The sequence below is a fragment of the Ailuropoda melanoleuca genome, chromosome 18, assembly GCF_002007445.2.
Source record: "Ailuropoda melanoleuca isolate Jingjing chromosome 18, ASM200744v2, whole genome shotgun sequence".
Taxonomy (NCBI): domain Eukaryota; kingdom Metazoa; phylum Chordata; class Mammalia; order Carnivora; family Ursidae; genus Ailuropoda; species Ailuropoda melanoleuca.
Window position 1 is genome coordinate 26398741 of NC_048235.1, and position 22337 is coordinate 26421077.

The following is a 22337-nucleotide window of genomic DNA, read 5'->3' on the forward strand; positions in this document are numbered from 1 at the left end:
TGTGCATGCGCACAAGTTGGGGGATGAACGGAGGGAGAGGGACAAGCAGCCTCTGTGCTGAGAGCAGAGCCCAACACAGGGCTCGATCCTGAGATCATGACCTGAGATGAAACCAAGAGCCAGATGCTTAACCAACACTGAGCCACCCAGGCGCCCCAAGAGATAGCATTTTAAATGCCTGCTGATTCTTAAAGCTTCCACCTGGAGATGATGCGTGTCATTTCCACTCACCGTCCATTGGTCAAAATAAATCACATGTGTACATATAACTCTAAGGGATGTGAAGGGAAGTACAGTCCCACCCGTTGGTCTGGAAGCAGAATCAGAATGACTTCATAATAGCACTGATGACTGTTACAGTTTAACTTTAAAAACTTACCTGGAAGGATATTACCCTGAATGACAGCTAACTTTATTGAGCACTTATTATGTGCCAGGCACTGAGATAAACAGCAATACTATGATATAGGTCCGATTAATATCCCAATATTGTACATTTAAAAAAACCCCGAGGCTTAGAGAAACTTGAACAACATCATGAATCTAGCAGGTGGTGAACACGGACTCAGATCCAGGCCTCTCTGATTGCGACGCTCGCTGTTTCCTCTAAGAACTTAAGTGGCACCACCATGAAGCAAATGTTTCCAAAATACATGCTTTTTAGGGGCACCTGGGCGGCTCAGTAAGTTGAGTGGCTGCCTTCGGCTCAGGTCATGATCTCAGGGTTCTGGGATCGGGTCCTGCATCAGGCTTCCTGCTCAGTGAGGAGTCTGCTTCTCCCTCTGCCCCTTTCCTGCTCCTGCTCTCTTCCTCTTTCTCTCTCTCTCTTATAAATAAATAAAATCTTAAAAAAAATACATGCTTTTTAAGTTTTTATTTCAAGGAATTGCTGTTGAAGTCTATTACTTAGAGGAGCCTAATTCCCAAAGTCAAGTCTCAAATGTAGTGAAAATTTCTTTCTTGTTCCTATGATGGCATTGGATGGGTAAACATGTGAATAGATAGCCCTCATTCTCAGACCAATGGAGACTCCACTTTCTTTAGCACAAGGCATGCAGGGGCTATCTTCCTTTCAGACAGCCGGGAGGATGCCTGTGGACTAGGCCTGGAAGTGTTGCACATAACTTCTGCTCATTTTCTGTTGGCTAGAAACTCAGTCACAGGGCTATTCTTGACCGCAAGGAAGGCTGGGCTATATAGTTAGCTGTGCGTGCCTGGCGAGTCTTGCTTGTGATATGACTATGCTTTTTTATTTTCATGTGGTTCAAATGGGATAAATGCATTTGAAGGTAGCATAGCGTATCTCGAAGCCACCTCATTGTTTGGCCTGCATTCCTCTGTCTTCATTACTCTAGGGGAGTGTCATATTTGGATTTATCGCACTCTTTAACATTTATTATCCTGCATTTCTTAACATGTTTTGTAGTTTGCTTTTGTGCTAATGGAGAGGCTATAGAATTCTTTACCTTTCCTTTAACTTCTATGTGAGATTTTGTAATAATCTGCAGGACTATGCGGAGGACACTTGAATAATAGTAAGCAGGAAAGAGCTGCAGTCTGACCCAGAGAAGGAGGGTTTCATGTGCTCCTGGCTCAGCACTGCCTGCTTCCGGGGCCACCAGACCACCAGGTGACACTGAGGTCTGGAAGGAGAGCAACGGCTTCAGACATATCCTCCAGATAGTCCCTTACACACTATAATAGGAATTTGTAAAGTGTCGCCCAGGGGATGTGGATTGCTAGCCTGGAAGGGAATTTTGAAATGTGATACAATGAATTGGGAGGTTTAGCTCTTATTAACTTTTGAGCAGGCAGGTGTGCTGTATTGCCCACTCCCAAGACTGATCGTAAAGTTAAGAAAGAGTCTTCAGACTGGGTTCTGTATTTTCCCATGATCCTAGGGTGGCCATCATTACTGGGAGGACGAGGGTCCAGTAACATCTAACATTTTAAACAATGTTTAAGTGCTTTTAAAGACAGTATTTTTTTTATTCTGTCCACTTGGGAAGGTCAGGGTCTCTGTTCTTCGGACTCAACTTTTTATTTCTAGCCCAGTCCAGGATCTCTGTATTTTGTTACAGGGAGCATGTATTAACAGGAGCTCTAAAAAGTTCACAAGGCAGATACTTGCATCATTATTTTTAGAAGAAAAAATGGGTTCGGTGAGATTATGATTTTCCTTAGGTCCAATAGTTGGTAATAGCACATTGAATGTGAAGTGAGTTCTTCCAATTCACTTGTTATTGTTCTTTCTGCCCAACTATGCTGCTTATCACATTCTTTTGAACATACCCAGGAGTAGCAACTATTCATTCTTTGAAGATAAGTTCCAGTTTGGAAATAGCCAAAAGAAGTCCAGTATTAAAGGTGGTGAATACAGTTGTTGACCAAGTTAGATAATGCGATTTGGGATTTAAAAAAGTGANTAGATAATGCGATTTGGGATTTTAAAAAGTGAGGTATATCTATAAAGTAACACATTTTTTGAGGCTTCTAAACTGGCACATAATACATATCTCTTAAATATTCATTAGTTTTACTTGAGAAAAATGCAAAAATACTTCAAAATTCCTATTTTGACTGTGTAGCCATGTGACTTTTACCTATATAAAAATGAGAACCATATCTAAGGAAATTGAAAACAGAAACTAACCAAGAGCAGAGTGCAGAGTTCAAACAATGGTCGTGTTTAAAAACTGAACTTTTGTTTTCAGTGATTTTTAATAAAGTCTCATATCAATCTGTGATTTGGCCTCTGAGGGGGGTTATATATATAAAGGTGGAGAGAGAATGAGCAGTTACTTCTATCCACTATGTGTTAGGTGATTTATTTCATTTAATCTTCAAACCAGTCTATGAAATAAATAATATTTCAGTTGTAAAGGTGAGGGAAGGGCTCATGGTTTTCAGTTACTGATCAAAGGTCACAAGGCAGTAGGAGGCAGAGCTAGAATTAGAATCCAAGTCCATCTGTTTTAAAACCAAGGTCTTTCTTCCAGACAATGCTGGCTCTTTTCAAAGGGATAATAAGAGGATGGAGTTGTAGTAGACTGAATGGTCGTCCCACCAAAATATGTCCAGGTCCTAGAACCGGTGAATGACCTTATTCATAAAAAGGGTCTTTGTAGATGTAATTAATAATCTCAAAATGAGATCATCCTGGATTATTTGAATGGGTCCTCAATCTGACAACAAGTGTCCTTATATGAGATACACAGGGGAGATACAGAAGGGGAGGAGAAGACCATGTGAAAATAGAGGCAGAAATTTGAATGATGCAGCCCTAGCCAGGTACCTGAAGCTGGAAGAAGCAAGGAAGAGATTGTCCCTAGAACCTGGGAAGGGAGTGCTGCCCATGGACAATTTGATTTCAGATTTTTGGCATCCAGAATGATGTGAGAATTAATTTCTGTGTTTTTCACACACCAAATTTGTTGTAATTTGTTACAGCAGCCCTAGAAAACCAGTATAGGAGGTGTGGGGAGGAACATCCATGGAGGATGGACACACTGATTTGTTTAAGAGCAAAGAAGAAACGACACTATCTTTGGAAACCGGTAGGCCTGGGGTTGAACCCCAGCTCTGCTACTGATCAACTTTGTGTCGTGGAGAAATACTTAAACCTCTCTAAGGTTAGGTTTCCTCATCTGCGGAATAGAAATTATAATGGATTTCTCATCGGATTGTAAGGATTTAATGAGAGTATATAAAACATTCAGCATAAGAAATCAGTTCCTCTGTGGATCAGAAGAATATTTAATAGTGAAATAAAACATTATTTTTGAGTTTGAGTAGCTCATATAATTTTGTAAATGAGGCAGATAATGCAATATAGTGTTATATGGTCCATAACAGAGAGAAATATGAGATAGCAATGGCTGTTCATCATATATTTGTTCCCAATATCACAAAAACTGTAAATAACCTAAATATCCATGCAGAAGAATGATTAAATAAATTATGGTATAAATGGAATACAAGCTAGCCCTAAAAAGGATGTTATAGAAATACTATTATAAATACTACCATAAATACTGTAATAAGAGTTAAATAAAAGAACTATTTGAAACCTGTTTAGAAGTAGTTAGATATTTAGATCCCCCCAACCCACACCTTGATTCCATAGTAAACAGCCCTCCAGTTCTCTCTAGCATAAAACTTGTGGTACCAAAGTTCTGCCTTTAAGCTCACAACTTCCATCTGCTTTTTAGCTCCCTTCCGTAAATATGAGAAGACACAGAACATTACCAGATAGCTGAGGAAAGTCTCTAAATGAAAGAAACCAAGACAAAAGTGCAGTTTGGTGGAAAAACATTTTTAAAAATTATCATCAATATTCCCAGAAAGATAAGCACAAAACTATTTTATGTATAAAAAGAAGAGGATGCTTCAAAATCAAGGTCCAAAAACAAAACAGAACTTGAAAGTTAAGAAGAAAAAACATGGCAAAAATTATAAATACTCAAAATGAGATTTGGAAGTAAAATTAAGGAATTTCTTTCTATAAGTGCAGCAAAACTGTTAAACCAAACCAAACCAAACCAAACCAAACCAAGAAAACAGAAATGGAAAATAAGTGAGAAAAGATTAAAGCATCAGAATACCAGTTGAAAGTCACAGAGTTTCAGAAAGAGATTCCAGAGAAGTGGCAAGGAGGAATTCATCAACAAAACAATTCAAGATTACTTCTTGAAACAGAAGGATATAATTTTTTATTTTTTTTATTTTATTTTTTTTTAAATATTTTATTTATTTATTTATTTGACAGAGATAGAGACAGCCAGTGAGAGAGGGAACACAAGCAGGGGGAGTGGGAGAGGAAGAAGCAGGCTCATAACGGAGGAGCCTGATGTGGGGCTCGATCCCATAACGCCGGGATCACGCCCTGAGCCGAAGGCAGACGCTTAACCGCTGTGCCACTCAGGCGCCCCAGGATATAATTTTTTAGAATGAAAAGACTGCAAAAAATCAAAAGTTTGAACACTACTAGGGTTGGGGAGTGTGCATGCATGTGGGAAATATGCTCCTAATTGTATCTTTATACTGTTTCCTACAGAAACAATTACAGGTGGTTGGATCCACAAGGCCACCTCTCTAATGTCTCTGGTCGCCTCAACAGCACTGAACTGAAACAGTGTTTCCATGGAAAAATTCAAATGTGTATTCATATTGGATCATCAGGAATACCTGTGATCACATTTTTGTAACAGAAATTACAAAGGAGTGATGAGGAGGTGGGATCAGGGATAGAGATGCTTTTTAAGGACAGAAGAGTATCGCTATTAAGAATAAGTGATAGCAGTGGAAATTTACTTTTCTTTTAATGCCTCCTGATAGAAGAACCCATTCTGAATCTTATTTGATCTAGTTCCTAGATGAAAACAGAATAGAGATATAATTAGGAGCATTTCTAGGCAGCAACATTTTGAAGAGATAGGGAGAGTGGAATCTCCAAAAGGAAATCAGAAGGAAGGAGAAAAAAAAGAGGAAAAAAAAGAGAGAGAGAGAGAAAAAAAAAAAAAGGAAGGAAAGTTCTTTGGTCACTTGGCATGGCATTTGGCTTAACAATTGTTTGAGCTTCTATAAATGCTGAGCTACATTGAACTTATATAAAACCTATACATCATTTTCATATCTGGTCAATCTAGCAAAAATTTTTATCAATGAATGTTTTGAAATTTCATAGGTAATTAGAGAATAACAAAGTTGAGGTGGTAAAAATATAATCTCTGAAATTCTTTTAAAAAGTTTTCTTATTAATATTTTTTATTGAAGTATAGTTGACACACGTTACATGAGTTTCAGGTGTACAACAGTGATTTGACAAGTCTGTGCATGAGGCTGTGCTCACCACAAGCGTAGCTCCCATCTGTCACCATACAACACTATTACAATACCATTGACTGTATTCCCCTGTGCTGTACCTTTCTAAATTAAAATTCTTAATAATTAAGAATTTTTGCCTTGGGGCAGAGGAAGAAACCTAAGAATTGTATATTAATTTAACTTAATGAAGAGAAAAATAACTAAAGAGCTGACCATTTTCTAAAAATCCAGAAGTAATAGTGCATATAATTGAATGCTCATAATAATAAAGGACAGTCTATCAAACTCAATTTTAATTAATTAAATATGCATTGTATCGTTATCCTTAATATCAAGATCAAATCACTTACTGCTTCAGTATTTTCCCAAATGTTTATTCTTGGCAGATTGACTTCTGCTGTAGATGAAAGGGGTTCATAGACATTTTCAATCCTATTTACCAGAATGAGTTTTTGGCTCCTCTCTCATATTGTATTACTGACCTCTGTAAAGAATTGCCCTCCTTTCCTTTACAGAACATTTCAGATACTAACCTTGCTGATTTTGTGATGCTGCCCCAATTTCGTGCCTGGCACAAAGATAATATAAGCAGTGAGATGCTTTGTGCACTTACTAAACTGTGGCCAGGCTTGTCCTGGGATCTTTACTCCTTTGTTTCTTGACCTTCTGACTCATCCCAGCCCACAGAGGGAAGTGGGGAATGCATACAGGTAGTGAGCTGTTGGCTTCGCGGGGAGGACCACGACATTTGCCCATTCACTTCAGGTACAGGAGGGTGACATCTCCTTCAAACCAACTGGGAGAGCTGCAAGGAAACTGCAAGGAGAGATTGAGGGTACCTGAAATCAGAGGAAATTGGCATCTCTCTCTTCAGCTAGAAGCCGGCCAAATGACAAGCCCTTAAGCCTTCCCTGGAACTGCCAGAAGGGGGAGAGATCTTGAGAGAGTTGCCTGGTGCTCCCTGACCTCTGAGGTATACATGAAAGTGGAGACCGGGGCTCACTTCCTGCCTGGGGGATTTTGAAGGTACAACACATGGAGTACTCGTAATAACAGAACAAAATGAGCAGGCACCAGGGAGGAGCCTGCCTTTCCATCGTTCGGCATGGAAAAGATGTTCATGTGTGCCATGGCTTACGAGAATGCTGTGGAAGGTAGAAGCTATCTTAAAAGTACCTTGTCCCAAGAGGTATCTTGCTGAGGCAAGAGAACACTGTAGTAATAGGTTGGGATGGGAGGAAATATTCCATTAGAAATAGGGAGAATTTTAAGAGCTAAGCCAAAAACCAGATTACTTTTGTCTGGGAACTGTGCAGCATGGAGTGCCTGCAAAAATCCTAAAGACGCTTCCCCTGAACCTCACAAAAGTGCTAGTATTTGGACGTCTGCCCCATAAAGGTCACTGATGGCCAGTCAGTATTAATCAAGGGAGAATTAAAATGCAAAGTAATTAAGCAAAGAAAAAATACACCTTTCCTTTAATCTCATCTTCTTCAACTCAGACCCTGGAAAAGCCAGAAGTGGGAGGAGAATGATGGGGAGGAAAGATGGGGGTGGGGTTGGGGGTGGAAGACAGGCTAATCTCCTCACCCCCATTGAAGCCCTGAGGGAAGGCACCTGGGGAGAGGCTTTAAATTAGATATCAGATAAGATTTAGACTGGACCAAACCACTTTTAATCCCTGCATGCGAGTCACCGTGAAGGAAATGGGGCTTTTTCATATACCTGAAAGAATCCGGAGACTATGGGGTCTGTCTGAAATAAGGACCAAGAGATGGAGATTCAGCAGAACATGCTTAAAAGCAGTAACTGGAGAAAAATAAAGTCCTTTCCACCAAGTTCAAACTGTTCGATAAACTGAGTACACCAGGACAGATTATATATTAAGGTTATTTTGCTGACTCTTAAAGAAGCTCTTTGGGGATGTTGTGCCCAGAGCATGAAGTTAAGGACTTGGTGGGTTCCTGTCATGAAGAATCAATGCTTAGGTTATCAGTCTACTGGGAATGCCTTACTGCCCGTACTGAAATCTGCACTGTTTTTAAGTCATTGACATGATCTTCATTTGTGCATCTTTTACTCAAACGTGAATTGTCTTTGTCCCGCACACATACAAAGGTAACTCAAAGGTAGCTGTCACTGTGCTCAGAGGTAAGAATAACATTATAGTAATTTATATACCACCTACTATGTGCTAGGTGCTTTTCTGAATGCTTCTTGCACATTAATTAATTGAATTAACTTAGTAATTAAAAAGTAGCCACTGTCTATATTTTATAGGTAATGAAACCGAGGCATGAAGAGGTTAACCAAGTTATCTAAGGTTATGTAGCTAGTAGGGGTTGAACCTAGAAAATCTGGCTGTAGAGTTTATGTTTACAACTATTATTGTAATCGCTTCTCGGTCTTTTGGCTAAGATGGAGTGTAGTATCCGTTCTTATCAGTAAAACTGTTGTTGCCCCCAATACAGGGTACTTCCTTTATTATAGATTCTGATGAGAATATGACTAAGTTTAGAAATAGAATTACAGGGACAAGAAGTAATGTGTCCTGTAAACATTGGAGAAGGCTTCAAATTCACATGTTCCAGTGCCACTGGAGATCTGGCCATGAATGGTAGATATTCTTGGCATGCAAGGGCTCATTAGTCTCATTTCAAAGATAAGTAATATCCATTATAGTATCTTCTTTGGTCTTATCACTCAGAAAACATATCCTGTACAATAAAATATACAGCTTAATAAACAAATACAGATTTGTTTATTTTTTATTTTGGCCTAGGATTTATTTATGATTTCATTTAGACTTACCTATATTTACATCTCATATTTTTGGTGAGTCATTGTGGATTTGTCTTCTGATTGTTGGAGGCAGTCATGGAGAAGATGTGACCGCTGGTTGACCAGCGAGCTGGCCCTGGGCAATAGGAGGCTCCCCATGCCTTCCTGTGTCCTTGGAATGTACATTCAGCCTACTGTTCCTGCACTGGGAGCTACTTCAAGGACCCAGCCTTGAGAGAGTTGAGACCATCTTGGCTGTATATGTGACTGAACCCAGTTAAGGCCTCTATATAAACTCTCAAGATGTTAAGAGTCTGGGTGGCTCAGTCAGTTAAGAGTCTGCTTTCGGCCCAGGCCATGATCCCGGGGTCCTGGGATAGAGCCCCATGTTGGGCTCCCTGGTTGGCGGGGAATCTGCTTCTCTGTCTCCCTCTGCCTGCTGCTTCTCCTGCTTGTGCTCTAATAAATAAATATAATCTTAAAAAAAAAAAAAAAACCTGTCAAGATTATGGCAGGTGGGTGCAGAAATCTACTTGTCTTGAAGCTGCCCAAGACAAGCCTCCTATGTAAGTTCCCTTGCTTATGAAAATGGCCACTTCCCCACGTGGAGTGGTCTGCCTCTTTCTGTGGTCTCTCTTTGCTCTGCATACATGGGGGCCAGTTCTGGATTTTACCCTGAGAAACTCCTGTGGTTTCAGACCATTATAAGGCATAAGGAAAAGATGATGGAGAAGACTTGGACTCTTTTATATCCCAAATTGGGCCTGTTCCTTACACCAGGGAAGATCTTAGCTATGGAAAAATGACACATTCAATAAACAGGGACAAGAAATAGAAAGCTATTTCTTATGTTGCGGGAATACTGTTCTCAGGAGAAGGGGCAGGGGAGGCTGCTCAATGTTGGCTTAGTGACTGACCTCCTATGTCTCTGAGAGGAACACTTTGTGATGGTGAACTTCGCACTGGGGGTGCTGAGAACCCAGCGCTTTTAGGGTGCTAAGATTGGGCATGGGCTAGCGCTTTCAGCAATGGTCTTTGAAAGGAAAGTCTAGGCTACCAGCGTTTTAGGGAGGCTTATGACAGGACTTTTAGTAAAAACTGTGGAGGCTCATGGGCAAAGCACGGAATTGGAAGAACAGGACCCTCGGTTCTAAACCCACTTCTGAAAACAATCAACTTTATGACCCTGGGAAAGGAAAACTTTTTTCTGAACCTTTTAAATTATTTACAAAATTAAGAACTTTGGGCTAGATATCCAGGATTCTTTCCTGGTCTAACATTTTGAAGTGTTTCTGATTCAAAGCATAATCTAAAAGGGAACGTTTATGTCATTCTAACACGGCACCCCAGGTTAGGGAGCGGATAATAAAATATTTATTTATACCACTCTTTCATTAGTAGATATAGTAAAAACTGATGTAAAACCTACCAGTAGGGCATGAAGCTAATGACTTCTTTTGCCCTCATCTCTTTTATTATATGTCCTTGTTTTTTAGGCTCCTACACTCCTCAACCTAGTAGCGGACTCTTCCATCCTGAGACTTTTACCAACACTGCAGACTAGAAGTTGACATAAAGTAATTGTGGTTTTCATGGAGTTAGGTTTATGTTAAGGGATGCAAAGTGTCCTGCCAGCAGCATGGGTAGACTGTTCTAAAGGAGAACAATCTGTAAAAATCAAAGGAAAACAGAACTGACAAAATTGGAAGGATTCTTTTCTCATAAAAAGAGATGCAAAAGTAAATGGACTTTAATTCCACCTGAGTTCTAGACATCTATTTATTTTCTCTATGTGTGATTGAAGGTGCCATTATATCCTAACCCTTCCAAGGGAAGGATGATGTTGAGAGCTTCCATGGTGAAATAATCAGAAAATGGCCAAATTGTTAAGAACTGAATGCCAGGATTGTATCTTTGAGTCTTACGATTCATAATCTGCTTTTTAATTCCTTCTTTCTTTGACTTGACTGGGGCATATGTCAGAGTCAAGGTTTAGAAACATTTTCTATTACAGATATGACCATTTAATTTCCTACAAGTCTTTCAAAAGTTTCTTCCTGGGTTGGATTCATCCTTAAGGAAAATCTCTTAGAAATTCTAAGAATATCCATTGAATCCTTTGGAATAATTGGAAAGAAAGCAAAAATTCTTCTTACTTTTTTTTTTTTTAAAGATTTTACTTATTTGAGAGAGAGCACAAGCAGGGGGAAGGGCAGACAGAGGGAGAAGCAGGCTCCTTGCGGAGCAGGGAGCCCAATGCAGGACTTGATCCCAGGACCCCAGGATCATGACCTGAGCCAAAGGCAGATGCTTAACTGACTGAGCCACCCAAGCACCCACATTCTGTTTACTTTTATTACAGAGAAAGATGGAACTCCAATAACTTATCAAATCTCTTCTTTCTTCAAATTTGGCACATTGGTAAATAGCAACAATAAGCTCCATAAAGTGTTGCTACAAATAAATAAAATGCATATTACTTATTCCTAAATATCAGTGTATGATGAAATTTTTCAAATCCATTTTTGAGGGGAAATGTATAACTTACGTATAACATATTTAGGATTTAAGTTGCATTCTTCTATTGAATGGTTTGTATGTTATCTATTGATGGTGCCTCACTACTAATAAGGCATAAGAAAGGAACTTGTGATTTGAACATTTTTTCATGTGTCTGTTAGCCATTTGTATGCCTTCATTGGAAAAGTGTTCATATCTTCTGCCCATTTTTTGATTTATTTGTTTCATGTGTATTGAGTTTGAGAAGTTCTTTGTAGATCTTGGATACCAGTCCTTTATCTGTAGTGTCCTTTGCAAATATATTCTCCCATTCCGTGGGCTGCCTCTTAGTTTTTTTGAGTGTTTCCTTGGCTGTGCAGAAGCTTTTTATCTTGATGAAGTCCCACAAGTTCATTTTATCTTTTGTTTCTCTTGCCTTTGGAGATGTGTCATGAAAAAGGTTGCTGTGGCCGATGTCAAAGAGGTTGCCGCCTATGTTCTCCTCTAGGATTTTGATGGATTCCTGTCTCACATCGAGGTCTTTCATCCATTTGGAGTTTATTTTTGTGTATGGTGTGAGGGACTGGTCAAGTTTCATTCTTTTGCATGTAGCTGTCCAGTTTTCCCAGCACCATTAGCCATCAGGGAAATTCAAATCAAAACCACACTGAGATACCACCTTATGCCAGTTAGAATGGCAAAAATTGACAAGGCAGGAAACAACAAATGTTGGAGAGGATGTGGAGAAAGGGGATCCCTCCTACATTGTTGGTGGGAATGCAAGTTGGTACAGCCACTTTGGAATACAGTGTGGAGGTTCCTCAAAAAGTTAAAAATAGAGCTACCCTATGACCCAGCAATTGCACTACTGGGTATTTACCCCAAAGATACAGACGTAGTGAAGAGAAGGGCCATATGCACCCCAATGTTCATAGCAGCATTGTCCACAATAGCTAAATTGTGGAAGGAGCCAAGATACCCTTCAACAGACGAATGGATTAAGAAGATGTGGTCCATATATACAGTGGACTATTACTCTGCCATCAGAAAGAATGATTACCCAGCATTTGCAGCAACATGGACGGGACTGGAGGAGATTATGCTAAGTGAAATAAGTCAAGCAGAGAAAGACAATTATCATATGATTTCACTCATTTATGGAACATAAGAAATAGCAGGAAGATCGGTAGAAGGAAGGGAAGAATGAATGGGGGCTAAACAGAAAGGGAAATGAACCATGAGAGACTGTGGACTGGGAAACAAACTAAGGGCTTCAGAGGGGAGGCGGGTTGGGGACTGGGTTAGACCGGTGATGGGTATTAAGGAGGGCACGTATTGCATGAGCACTGGGTGGTATATGCAAATAATGAATCATGGAACACTACATCAAAAACTAATGATGTACTGTATGGTGACTAACATAACATAATAAAAAATTATTAAAAAAATAAAAAATAAATTAAAAAAAGAAAGAAACTTGTGCTCAAGGAAAAGTGATAAAAATACTATTTGATCTCAACATCCCGCTTCAATAATCTGCAGAATGATAATAACGATTCCTTCTCTACCACATAGAATTGTGTTGTGTTATTAGTTAATCATAGTGTTAATAATAACATTAATATTCATCATCTCATTGTCCCCAAGGAGGGTACCAAGGAAATCATATTAACATTGATCCTTGTATTTCTAGCTCATTAGCTCCCATGGGTATAATTACTGGGGTTATAGCTAAATATCCACATCCCCCCACTAGCTCTTCCAAAATGTCCTATGGTAATGGCTGGGAATTCCCACCAGGGGGGCTGCCACACTCATGTGGGAACTAAATCTGCTATTCTTTTGTCCTGTGTTCCCTCTAGAGAGGTGCTGTTCCCCCACTTCTCTGTCAAGTGCAGTGACATTCCCACTGCTGGCTGTTTTCCCTTAGTTCATTCAGGACACATCTACAGTGCTCCTTCTTCCCAGAAATGGAAAGCAGTCTTCCTTCCCACATTACTTTTTTTACTTTTTCCCTTGAGTTTTAAAGTGACATGCACACTGTGTGCCTTTCAGTTCCATAGTGCGCTTTATCACAATGACCATTTTAGCTTTTACTGCTGATTCTGTCCCTGTGTTGAGCTAGCCTGGGGAACACATCCCATACCATCCTGTTTTCCATCCTCGTCCCTCCATTTCTTCCCCAGATCCCTCCTTTGTCCTTCAGAACCACACACACACACACCCCAACAAAAAAAAAAGATACCTCCCTCCCCCAGCCAAAAAAATCAAGAACTCATGCAAACATGTGGGAGAGATGATGGAACAGACAGGATTGCCAGTCCCAGAGCAGTAATCATGGCTGACTCAGACTCGACAAACAGCGGTATAACAAAGGTGCACACTAGAGAATCGTAGTGCGTTATATGACCGGGTTTTAAATAAGTGTCTTACAGCCTATTGTAGAAAAGCATCTTTAAATGGTCAGATATGTCAACTAAAGGAATAAGTGTCCCTGGGAAATCATGAGCTTCTGACGATAAAGGCATTTAAGTAGACATATAACCAACTTTAAGGCAATTTCCAAAATGTGCCATTTTCATTACTAGGTTGGAAGATTCTGGAGGGCAAGATATCATTTAACTACTTTGTATTTTGCATAAATGAAATTTTGAAGATTTTCATGTATACTAGCTTTTTTTTGAGAGAGAGAGGCGTGCGGGCGAGGGCATAAGGAGGGGGAGGGGGAGAGGGAAGAGGGGAGGGGCAGAGGGAGAGGGAGAGAAAGAATCTTAGGTGGGTTCTGTGCTGAGCTTGATCTCCTGACCCTGGGATCATGACCTGAGCCGAAATCAAGAGTCTGATGCTTAACCCACTGAGCCACCCAGGCGCCCTAAGCTGCTTTAATTCTTGCAAGTGTCCTATGAAATAAAACAGACTATGCTTATTTAATACATAAGAAAATAGGCTCAGAAAATTCATGAATTGTCATAAGGTTACAGGGCTGATAAACAGCAGAATTGGAACATGACCCCAGGCCAATTTTGTCCCCACACTTTGCATATATTGCCCAAGGCAAATGTCCAAGGAATGTTCATCTCTTGGTTGCCTGGTGAGGGCTGTTGTTTCTGTGGGGTAAGGAAGTGAACCTAAGTGGGATTTCTGGATTGCCACACCTGACACAAAGTTCGATGACGTCTTGAATCACATAAAAGCAATCAGAAAATCCTATGGTTTCATTCTCTTTCTTCCGCCTCAACTGGACTGCACGTCAGATCAAAGTATACAAGTTAGGGGCCCTGGGTTCCGAGTTTCTTCAGGGCAGACATCTTTCATGTCTATATTCCTGCCACACAGTATTGCCATTTTAAAATTATGGAATTAAATATATGGATATAACGATGGACGGATGGGTGAGTGGAGAGAGGTGACCAGGGCCCCCCAGTGCCTGTGACTCAAGGGGTTTGGCCCGGGTCTTGAAGACTCATATTGTACCTGGCACTTAATGAAGCCTCCCTAACTTCCTAGTCACTCTTTAGTAGAGACATTTTGCCACACTGCTTCTCATGGGTGGCTTCTATGGGTCAAGAATTCACCATTTCTTTTGACTTGCTCTTTTCTCAAGCCCGGCTTCTTGTTAATCGTGTCTAAATTGTCCTGGACCCTGTGTCTCTTCCAAGGCAGGCTGCTAAGCAAGCAAAACTTCCTTGGGAGACTGCAAATTCAGGACTCTAGCACCAGGAGTATAGTTGTTGCATGATTTATGGTGGAGGTGTGCACTCTGTGTGCTGTTGGTCAATGATGATAAAGTAGATAGCAGTGCCTCTGTGGGTTTCCTGTTGCCCCTTCAATAGCCACCATTTAGAAGTATTTAATCAGGTAGAAAGTGTTGGGGGTGAGTTTGCCACTGCCCTGTGGACTTCCTCTTTACCTTTTCTAAACTAGTAAAACTGTTATTTCACATTTCCCTGCATAATTTTGTCTGTTCTTTCCGTTGTTGAGCAGATAAAATATTCCTAGGTAACATGATGACAACTGCTCTGAGTCCTACTAGTTTCCTTTCGGTTCCAAGTTAAGTCCTCAAGGAAGCACACATTTTACTGTCAGTAAGTGCTCATCTGTGTTTCCTTAACTAGTCACAGTAGATCTGCTGAAACGCATCAGCCTCTAATAATCCAGGAGGTAACCCATGTTTTCTTTTCAAAATTGAGATAAGAAAAATTCATGATGGAGGGACACCAAATATTTGGATATAATGCCTGACTATGTTTATGGCATTGTTATGCTGTGTCTGTTGAAGTTTATAAATTTAAAGTTCTGAGCTGTGGTTCTCAAAGTGCGGTCTCTGCACCAGCAGCATCCAGTATCACCTGGGAACTTGTTAGAAATGCAAAATCTTGGGCTTCACCCCAGATCTACTGCATCAAAAAGTCTGGGATGGGGCCCGGCAATCTGTGTATTTTCATACACAGGTCATTCGGGAGCACACTAATGTTTAAGAACCCTGGTTTTAGGGTGTTTACAAGAATGAGCTTTTTTTCTTTTTATCTTTTTAAAATGTTGGTGTGGACAATTTAAGCTGTCCGTTTTCTGAAAAGCATTTAAGCACTGTGAACAATTATTCATACCCTGTTTTAAGCTTGTGTTAATCATAGTAGAAATGCCATTTCCCTTTCATTTTAAAATAGGGCAAAAAGGGTAACATGCCTTCAGTATATGGGTGCCCTCAAAAATGAGGGCTTCCATACAAAAGCTGAAATGAAATATGTAAGCAAAGAGTTCTTAGTAGTGAGCTGTTCTCAGAAGGCCTACCTTCACACAAAACATATCCACAAGAATTCCCCCTTGCCACCACTTAGCTGAGAGAGTAGGAGAAAATGTGGGTGTTAGGTAAAGGCCTTTAAAAAAAATACGTCTAAAACAGTCATTAAAAAGAAAAAATAAGCAGCTTATTTTTAATCATACATAAGATGCTTTGTAAAATACCAAGAAGGGTACCCGCAGTTTAATGACTGTGGGCCGGAGCTTTAAAATGATGTTGTTTTTATTGCCTGGAGTTCCATCTCCCTGTGACAGTCTTGGGGTACTGCTGGGGTAATGCATGGTCATCACATTACCACATCAGTCCGAGATTAATCAGCGGACATTTATTGAGTGCTTAAAACTGGCTTAAAACAGGGGAATAGGGCAAATATGGTTCCCACTTTTTAACAAGCTTACGATCTAGTTGGTGAGATGGGAGTAAAACAGAAGCGTGTGGGCTCAATAAAGTAAGGAGATCAAATGCGAGGAGGCGTGGGGCAGACTGCGAAGGCGTGGGAAGTGGTCACTCTGAGTATCTAGTATTTAAGAAAGGCTCCAGAGGACAGGTGGGCCTCCAAGGAGGCTTACTGTCTACGGAGGATTTTTTTGCAGAAATCTCTGCCTGTTGGCATGCAAATTTTCAGCTCCTCACATTTAGAGACTCCACCCTTCCACTCCTGGGATTTGAACCGGCTTTGTAAGGGTGAGGATGACCAGGTGTTTGTTCTGACCCTAGGCCTCAAGAGGCCTTGCTTGCATGCTAATGGACACTGTCTTGGAGCATGGCCAACTGCCACGAAGAAGCCCAGGCTCAGCCTGTTGAAGGAATTTCTTCAAAAGATGAGCTGTCTCAACTGAGGCCATTTGAGACTAGTCAGCCCCTAGCAGAGTCATCAATGGGGTCAGCTGAGAACAGAAGACCCCCCCCCCAGCCCAATCAAAATCGCCAAATTGCAGAATCCTGAGCTAAGTGAATGCATATGGTTTTAGGCCAACAAATTTTGGAGTGGTTGGCCATACCCCAGTAGGTAAATAGTGCAAAGTCTGAAAGGTGGAGAGGAGGGGAGAAAGTGTGCAAGGCTAAAGTTGCAACTCCTAAAAGGCTGAGAGTCAGAGATGTGTGAGGGTCAGGTCAAAGAAAAGTGAAGACACCTGGTAGGACTGGATGTCTGATCACTTTCTTGCAATAAATCGGTAAGAGCACCAGCGCTAAAGAACATCTAACTGGAGGCCAGACCTGCACTATTATGCTGCTACGTGGGGATCTTCTCTTGAAGCACACCATCAGGGCATAAGAAATAGGAATCCCTACAGTTGAAACACAATGAGCATCAGGACCCTGTCCTTCTAAACTGGACTTTGAGGTAGGGACACACTGTTTTCTAGCCATCTATATTGTGCCAAGAAAAAAAATCTTTGTGGCTTATAATCTATCCTTATTTTTATATAAAAAAATCTAAAACTTAAGTGACACACTTTTAATAAGCTGCTAGAAGCAACTTGCAGAATCCTAAAGTAAAAGATATTATGAAGAGTGCTTTTAAAATCTTAGATTCTCACCATGTGGATTTATTGGCCATTGGATAACAACTTCAACTCAGTTTTATGAGGTCACTGAATACATTTTTCACCATAAAAAAGCATAAGAGGAAGTGTTTTCTTTTAAATGCTGAAAATGTGTTCTCTTTCTGTGGAGTGATACTTGTTTGAAAAGAACATCCCTGGGGGATGGATTCTGGTTTTAAAAATAGCTCCTGAAATTTGGCGGGGCAGTGTGGGGGAGGGGAGATGGGAGTAGGGTAAGGTTTGGCGTGGGGGTTGGTATTCAGATGGGATATTTAACCTACAGCTTCTCAGGTTTGAGATTTCTGTTCCAGCAGTTCATTTCATTTTAATCATTCAACAAAACTGACTAGTTGAAGTGCCATAAACTTTATACAAAATGGCCTTATTGAGCAACTATTTTATTCAAACGTTGCTCCTATCAGCAGTACCACATGTGTCCTAAAATCATGGGGAACCAGGGATTTCAACGGACGAAAAGGCAAGGATAACCAAAACTCTAGTGCCACACGAGGACCGAGTGAAAAGAGGCGTCATAGCTGAAGTGCTCCCTGTGTGTGTGTGCACGTTTGCAGGAGAGCGAGCGTGATAGAAAGTTGCTTTAATTGCTGCTCGTCTCCCGTGAACATGTTGCTCCCGTTTGACTTTTAAGTATCCAGTTCACCCAAAACTTTTCTGAAACGAGGACCCGCACCTCCCGTGTCCCCCTCTCCCTTCTCGGCCCGCCTCCCCCCGCGGTCGGGCGTCCTGCGCCGGCTAACAGGTCCCCGGTTACCGAAGCGTCACCTCGCACTCCCCAGTAAATCTCCGCAGCCCACTCGGACTGCAGCCTGTTTGCCGCCCGGCCTCCCATTGCAGCAATCAGGGCGACCGAGAGGGAGGAGGCGCGCAGGCAAGGCGAGACCGGGGAGGACAAACTCGCGGGCCGGGCTCCGGAATCAGCATGGGGACGGGAAGTGCGGGGCGAGTTCGCACCACAGGTAAACAGGCTGGCGAGGCGCAGGGCGCTGCCGCCGCCGCGGCCACCCAGCGATTTCCAGGCACGCAACTCCGCCTCCAGGGCTCTCTCCCTCGCGCTCTCGCCCAGCCGCTCGCTCGCAGCCTCAGCAGCCGCCGCAGCATCACTTCACACAAAGGACTGTTACCCGCTGAGCAGCTCCTCCACCTCCTCGTCGTCCTCCTGTGACAGCAGCCCCGACAGCAGGGCTCGGGCGCGGCGGCGGCGGCGGCGGCGCCGGGAGGACCTGTCACTCCCAGCAACCGAGGCGGTGGCAGCGGCTTTTTTTTTTTTCTCTCTTTTCTATTTTGCTTTAATTTCCCCCCCCCCCTTATACCTCTTCGCCTTTCTGTGGTTCCACCCACCTCTTCCCTCCCTCCTTCCTCTTCCTCCTCCTCCCATAAACAACTCTCCTACAACACCCCCCCCACCAATAAATAAATAAAAGGAGGAGGGTAGGGGGGAGAAGGAGAGGAAAAGGGAGGCAGCGCGAGACAGCGAGGCAGCGTCCGAACCGACAGCCAGGAGCCCGCACGCACCTCACACCATGAGATGGCGACGCTCCCCGCGGCGAGGCAGGGGCGTGGGGAGGCGAGCGCGAGCCGCCAGCCGCCGGCCCGGGAGCGCTGGGACCGCCCGCCCGGGACTCGCCGCCCACCGCAAACGGGACCTTGCCCTCCTGGCCCAGCGGCCCGGCGCCCAGCGCGGGCGAGCCGGGAGACGAGGCGCCCTATCTGGTGAAGGTGCACCAGGTGTGGGCGGTGAAAGCCGGGGGCTTGAAGAAGGACTCGCTGCTCACCGTACGCCTGGGGGCCTGGGGCCACCCCGCTTTCCCCTCCTGCGGGAGGCTCAAGGAGGACAGCAGATACATCTTCTTCATGGAGCCCGATGCCAACAGCAGCAGCCGCGCGCCGACCGCCTTCCGAGCCTCTTTCCCCCCTCTCGAGACGGGCCGGAACCTCAAGAAGGAGGTCAGCCGGGTGCTGTGCAAGCGGTGCGGTAAGTTCCTCGCCCCTCGGGGCGCGCTCCGGCCGGGCGGGGAGGTCGCGGGCCCGGCGCGGCGGGCACCGGGGGCCCGACGGCTGCAGAGCAGACGCGGGCTGAGGAGTTGAGTTTCGGGCTTGTAGACTCCAAGCGATTCTCACGGAAGGTTTCGCAGATTGGATTCCACAGGCAGCGCCTTCTCCAGTTACCTGTTTCCTGGGCTTTGCCATTGGTGAGAGCCCAAGTTTGGTCCTCGGTTGGGGCGGCCTGAAACTTTTTAATCCCTCGGGGTGTCTTTCACCAAGTCGAATGGAAATGGGCCGGCTGCTTTCTTGTGAGTGCCTCCTTGAACTTGGCTTTGGTGGGGAGGTGCTGACTGTGTGTGGGCCGCCCTGTGGGGGCTTTTCCTTTGAAGGCGGACGGGTGAGTCAGACGGGATTTTCCACGCCTTTCCTTCTCTTGGAGTCGTGAGTGTGGAGACAGACGGTCAGGGGTCTGTGTCGGGGCGCGGCGGGGGGGGGCTCGAAAGGAAGGGACGCCGCACCGAGATTCGTCTAGAAAGGTGACGGAGTTTTTGGCCAACTCAGTGTCCAACAGATAGGTGCCCCCTGTACCTCGTGAACAGGTGCATGTGAGAAGTACGAAGTTGGGGCATTCATTTTTGGTGGAGTCACCTCGAGAATTTGTTTTCACAGTATTTTGGTTTGGAGTATGTTTTGGCGCTTCAGTGAATCAGAACAGATGAACGTAGTTATGGAGCTTCACGTGTAGGCCCTGAAAAGGATTGGGGAAGCTAAGTTTAGCCATCGATTTCCCAGACCTTTTCACATTTTACCCCTGGAAAGTATTCTTCTCAGGTCTCCTTAATAGGATCAGTTCTGAGAAATTAGCTGATTACATTTCTGAGGTAGCACTGCATGTATGCCATTCATAAAATAATTTCTAGGTTCAAAATGTCTATATAACTTCCCGATTACCATACAATCACTAAAACATAGCAGGGTATCTTCTCAAACCATAAATTAACATGATTACACATCACAAATTCTAACATGCACTGTAGCTTTTCCCTGTGTCTTTATGTATCTGTCTAATAGATGGTTGGGTTAATTGAATTTTTACAAAACTCAGCACCATGCCATGCTCCGTCTGCCTGTGATGCAAAGTGTGTCAGTACTTTTAAATTCATATCCGATGATAGCCAAATATTTAAATTTCTGGTTGGCATTCGTGGTGCTTATATCCTGCAGTTAACTGATACCTAACAATTTGGTTTTAATGACAAGAAAGAGCATTGCTCATCCACCATTTCCCTATTTTAACAATGCACTTTGTGTGCCAGACCTGTTCGGATTGCACCACTCTGTGGACAGAAGCTGTTCTCAGACAGTGGTGCTGAAGAAGGCTGAGTGACGTTGGGATTCCCCGGGTCTGGCTGATAGATGTCACTGTAAAACATGGGAAACGCTCTGCTGGGAGCTGTCTTATTAGGGAACACAAAAGCTCAACACCATTGTACTGCAGCATATGTTACTCTGTTCTAGAATCTGAAACAAAACCTTTGAAGCCATGCCATTGTCTAATTTTCCCCATGCTTTATTATATGTAATTCAGAAAGGGTTTTTGCATTTACCCCAAATCATGAGTTGTGAATCGTGTACTATACATGGTGGAAATGGATATAAAAGGGAACGTAGTTGGCAATGATTCCTAGGATAGGGGGTGTGTTACTGGATTAGCAATGGTGTTTTGTGTTTTAACTAGAAATAAACGTCAGACTTCAGGGATAAAGTTCTCATAGACATCCAGAGGATGTTTGCAAATGGAATATTCATGTTGTCTGGAGGAATACTATTCTGTTTTTGTGTTTCTAAGGGGAAAACCTTCAGGAGGGTAGTTTTGCCCTTTTGTTTACCAAAGGAAATACATAGAAAAGTGTGGCATGCTAAGCAAAGCAGGTTTTTTTTTTTTTAAATGGAATGGAAATCTCCCTGTGTATAATTTAGTAGATTAAGAAATCATGAAGTTACTGCTCCAGGTTTGTGTAATTATTGTGTATGTTGGGTGATTTTAGTATTAGGTGCTTCCAGATAGGAGACTGAGTGAAACCTTAATAGGTTTAGCTAAGGACTGACGGAAATCCTACTGAAAGTTTCTCTTGCGTTTTTAGGAACATAGTAGTTATTGTACTACTGTGGGATGAAAGAAAAGTGTATGAGCAGTGTTATTTCGTATACTATGAACTCAGTAAATCCATATTGGAACATTGGGTTTAAAAGTGTTTACGTGAGTGTGTGAAAACTTGTGAATTCCCCCAGTTGCGTGGTTTCTGTTCACAATGTTATTCACAACCTACCAGGCAAAGGAACAGAAATTGGAAAAAAATATACAGAAAGAATAGGGGCTGATTTGTCCTGCTTGAGCTGGTTCTGTGTGTTTCTGGTGAGATTTCAGGGAGAGTGATGGAGCAGAGGATTCTTATCTAAGGACATGAAGCTGTCCTGGGGGCGTGACGGTTGTGTTCCTACCTGAGCCATGATGCCAGGCTGGAGAGGGAATATAGCAAAGTCATTTTGCGATATCCTACCCTGGGGAACAGTTTCCAGCTCTCATGTACGCAGTGTTGTTTTCTACAAGTTGCTTACTAGTGTAGAAACTACACGTGCAACAGATTAGCTTTAGGGTTGAGCTAATAGAGGTCTTCCCTGAATTTTTTTTTTTTTTACCCCATCTAAGATAAACTCCTGAGCGGTGTCTGTATTAAAAGTTATTATCTGAAAAATGACCTTTTGAAAAAACTGTTTAGTGTATTTTAGAAGAAAACAGAATTTCATAGCTTGTCTGCTTTTTGTATGAAGTTTGTATGTATTACATACACTTCTTGTAGTTACTTAAATGCTTCTGG

General features: G+C 42.5%; 1 protein-coding gene and 1 pseudogene across 1 annotated transcript in view; both read left to right on the plus strand.

Annotated features, from left to right (window-relative positions):
• The first annotated feature begins 8219 nt into the window (after positions 1-8219).
• Positions 8220-8427, plus strand: LOC117797139 (annotated as a pseudogene).
• An 8243-nt stretch (positions 8428-16670) lies between these two features.
• LOC117797113 (pro-neuregulin-2, membrane-bound isoform-like) overlaps positions 16671-22337 on the plus strand; it is a 124360-nt gene continuing 118693 nt past the window's right edge. Inside the window, exons 1-3 of the mRNA XM_034647773.1 lie at positions 16671-16789; positions 18281-18719; positions 19024-19447. Of these exons, the coding sequence (XP_034503664.1) occupies positions 16671-16789; positions 18281-18719; positions 19024-19447 (982 nt within the window). The remainder of the gene's footprint in view (positions 16790-18280; positions 18720-19023; positions 19448-22337) is intronic.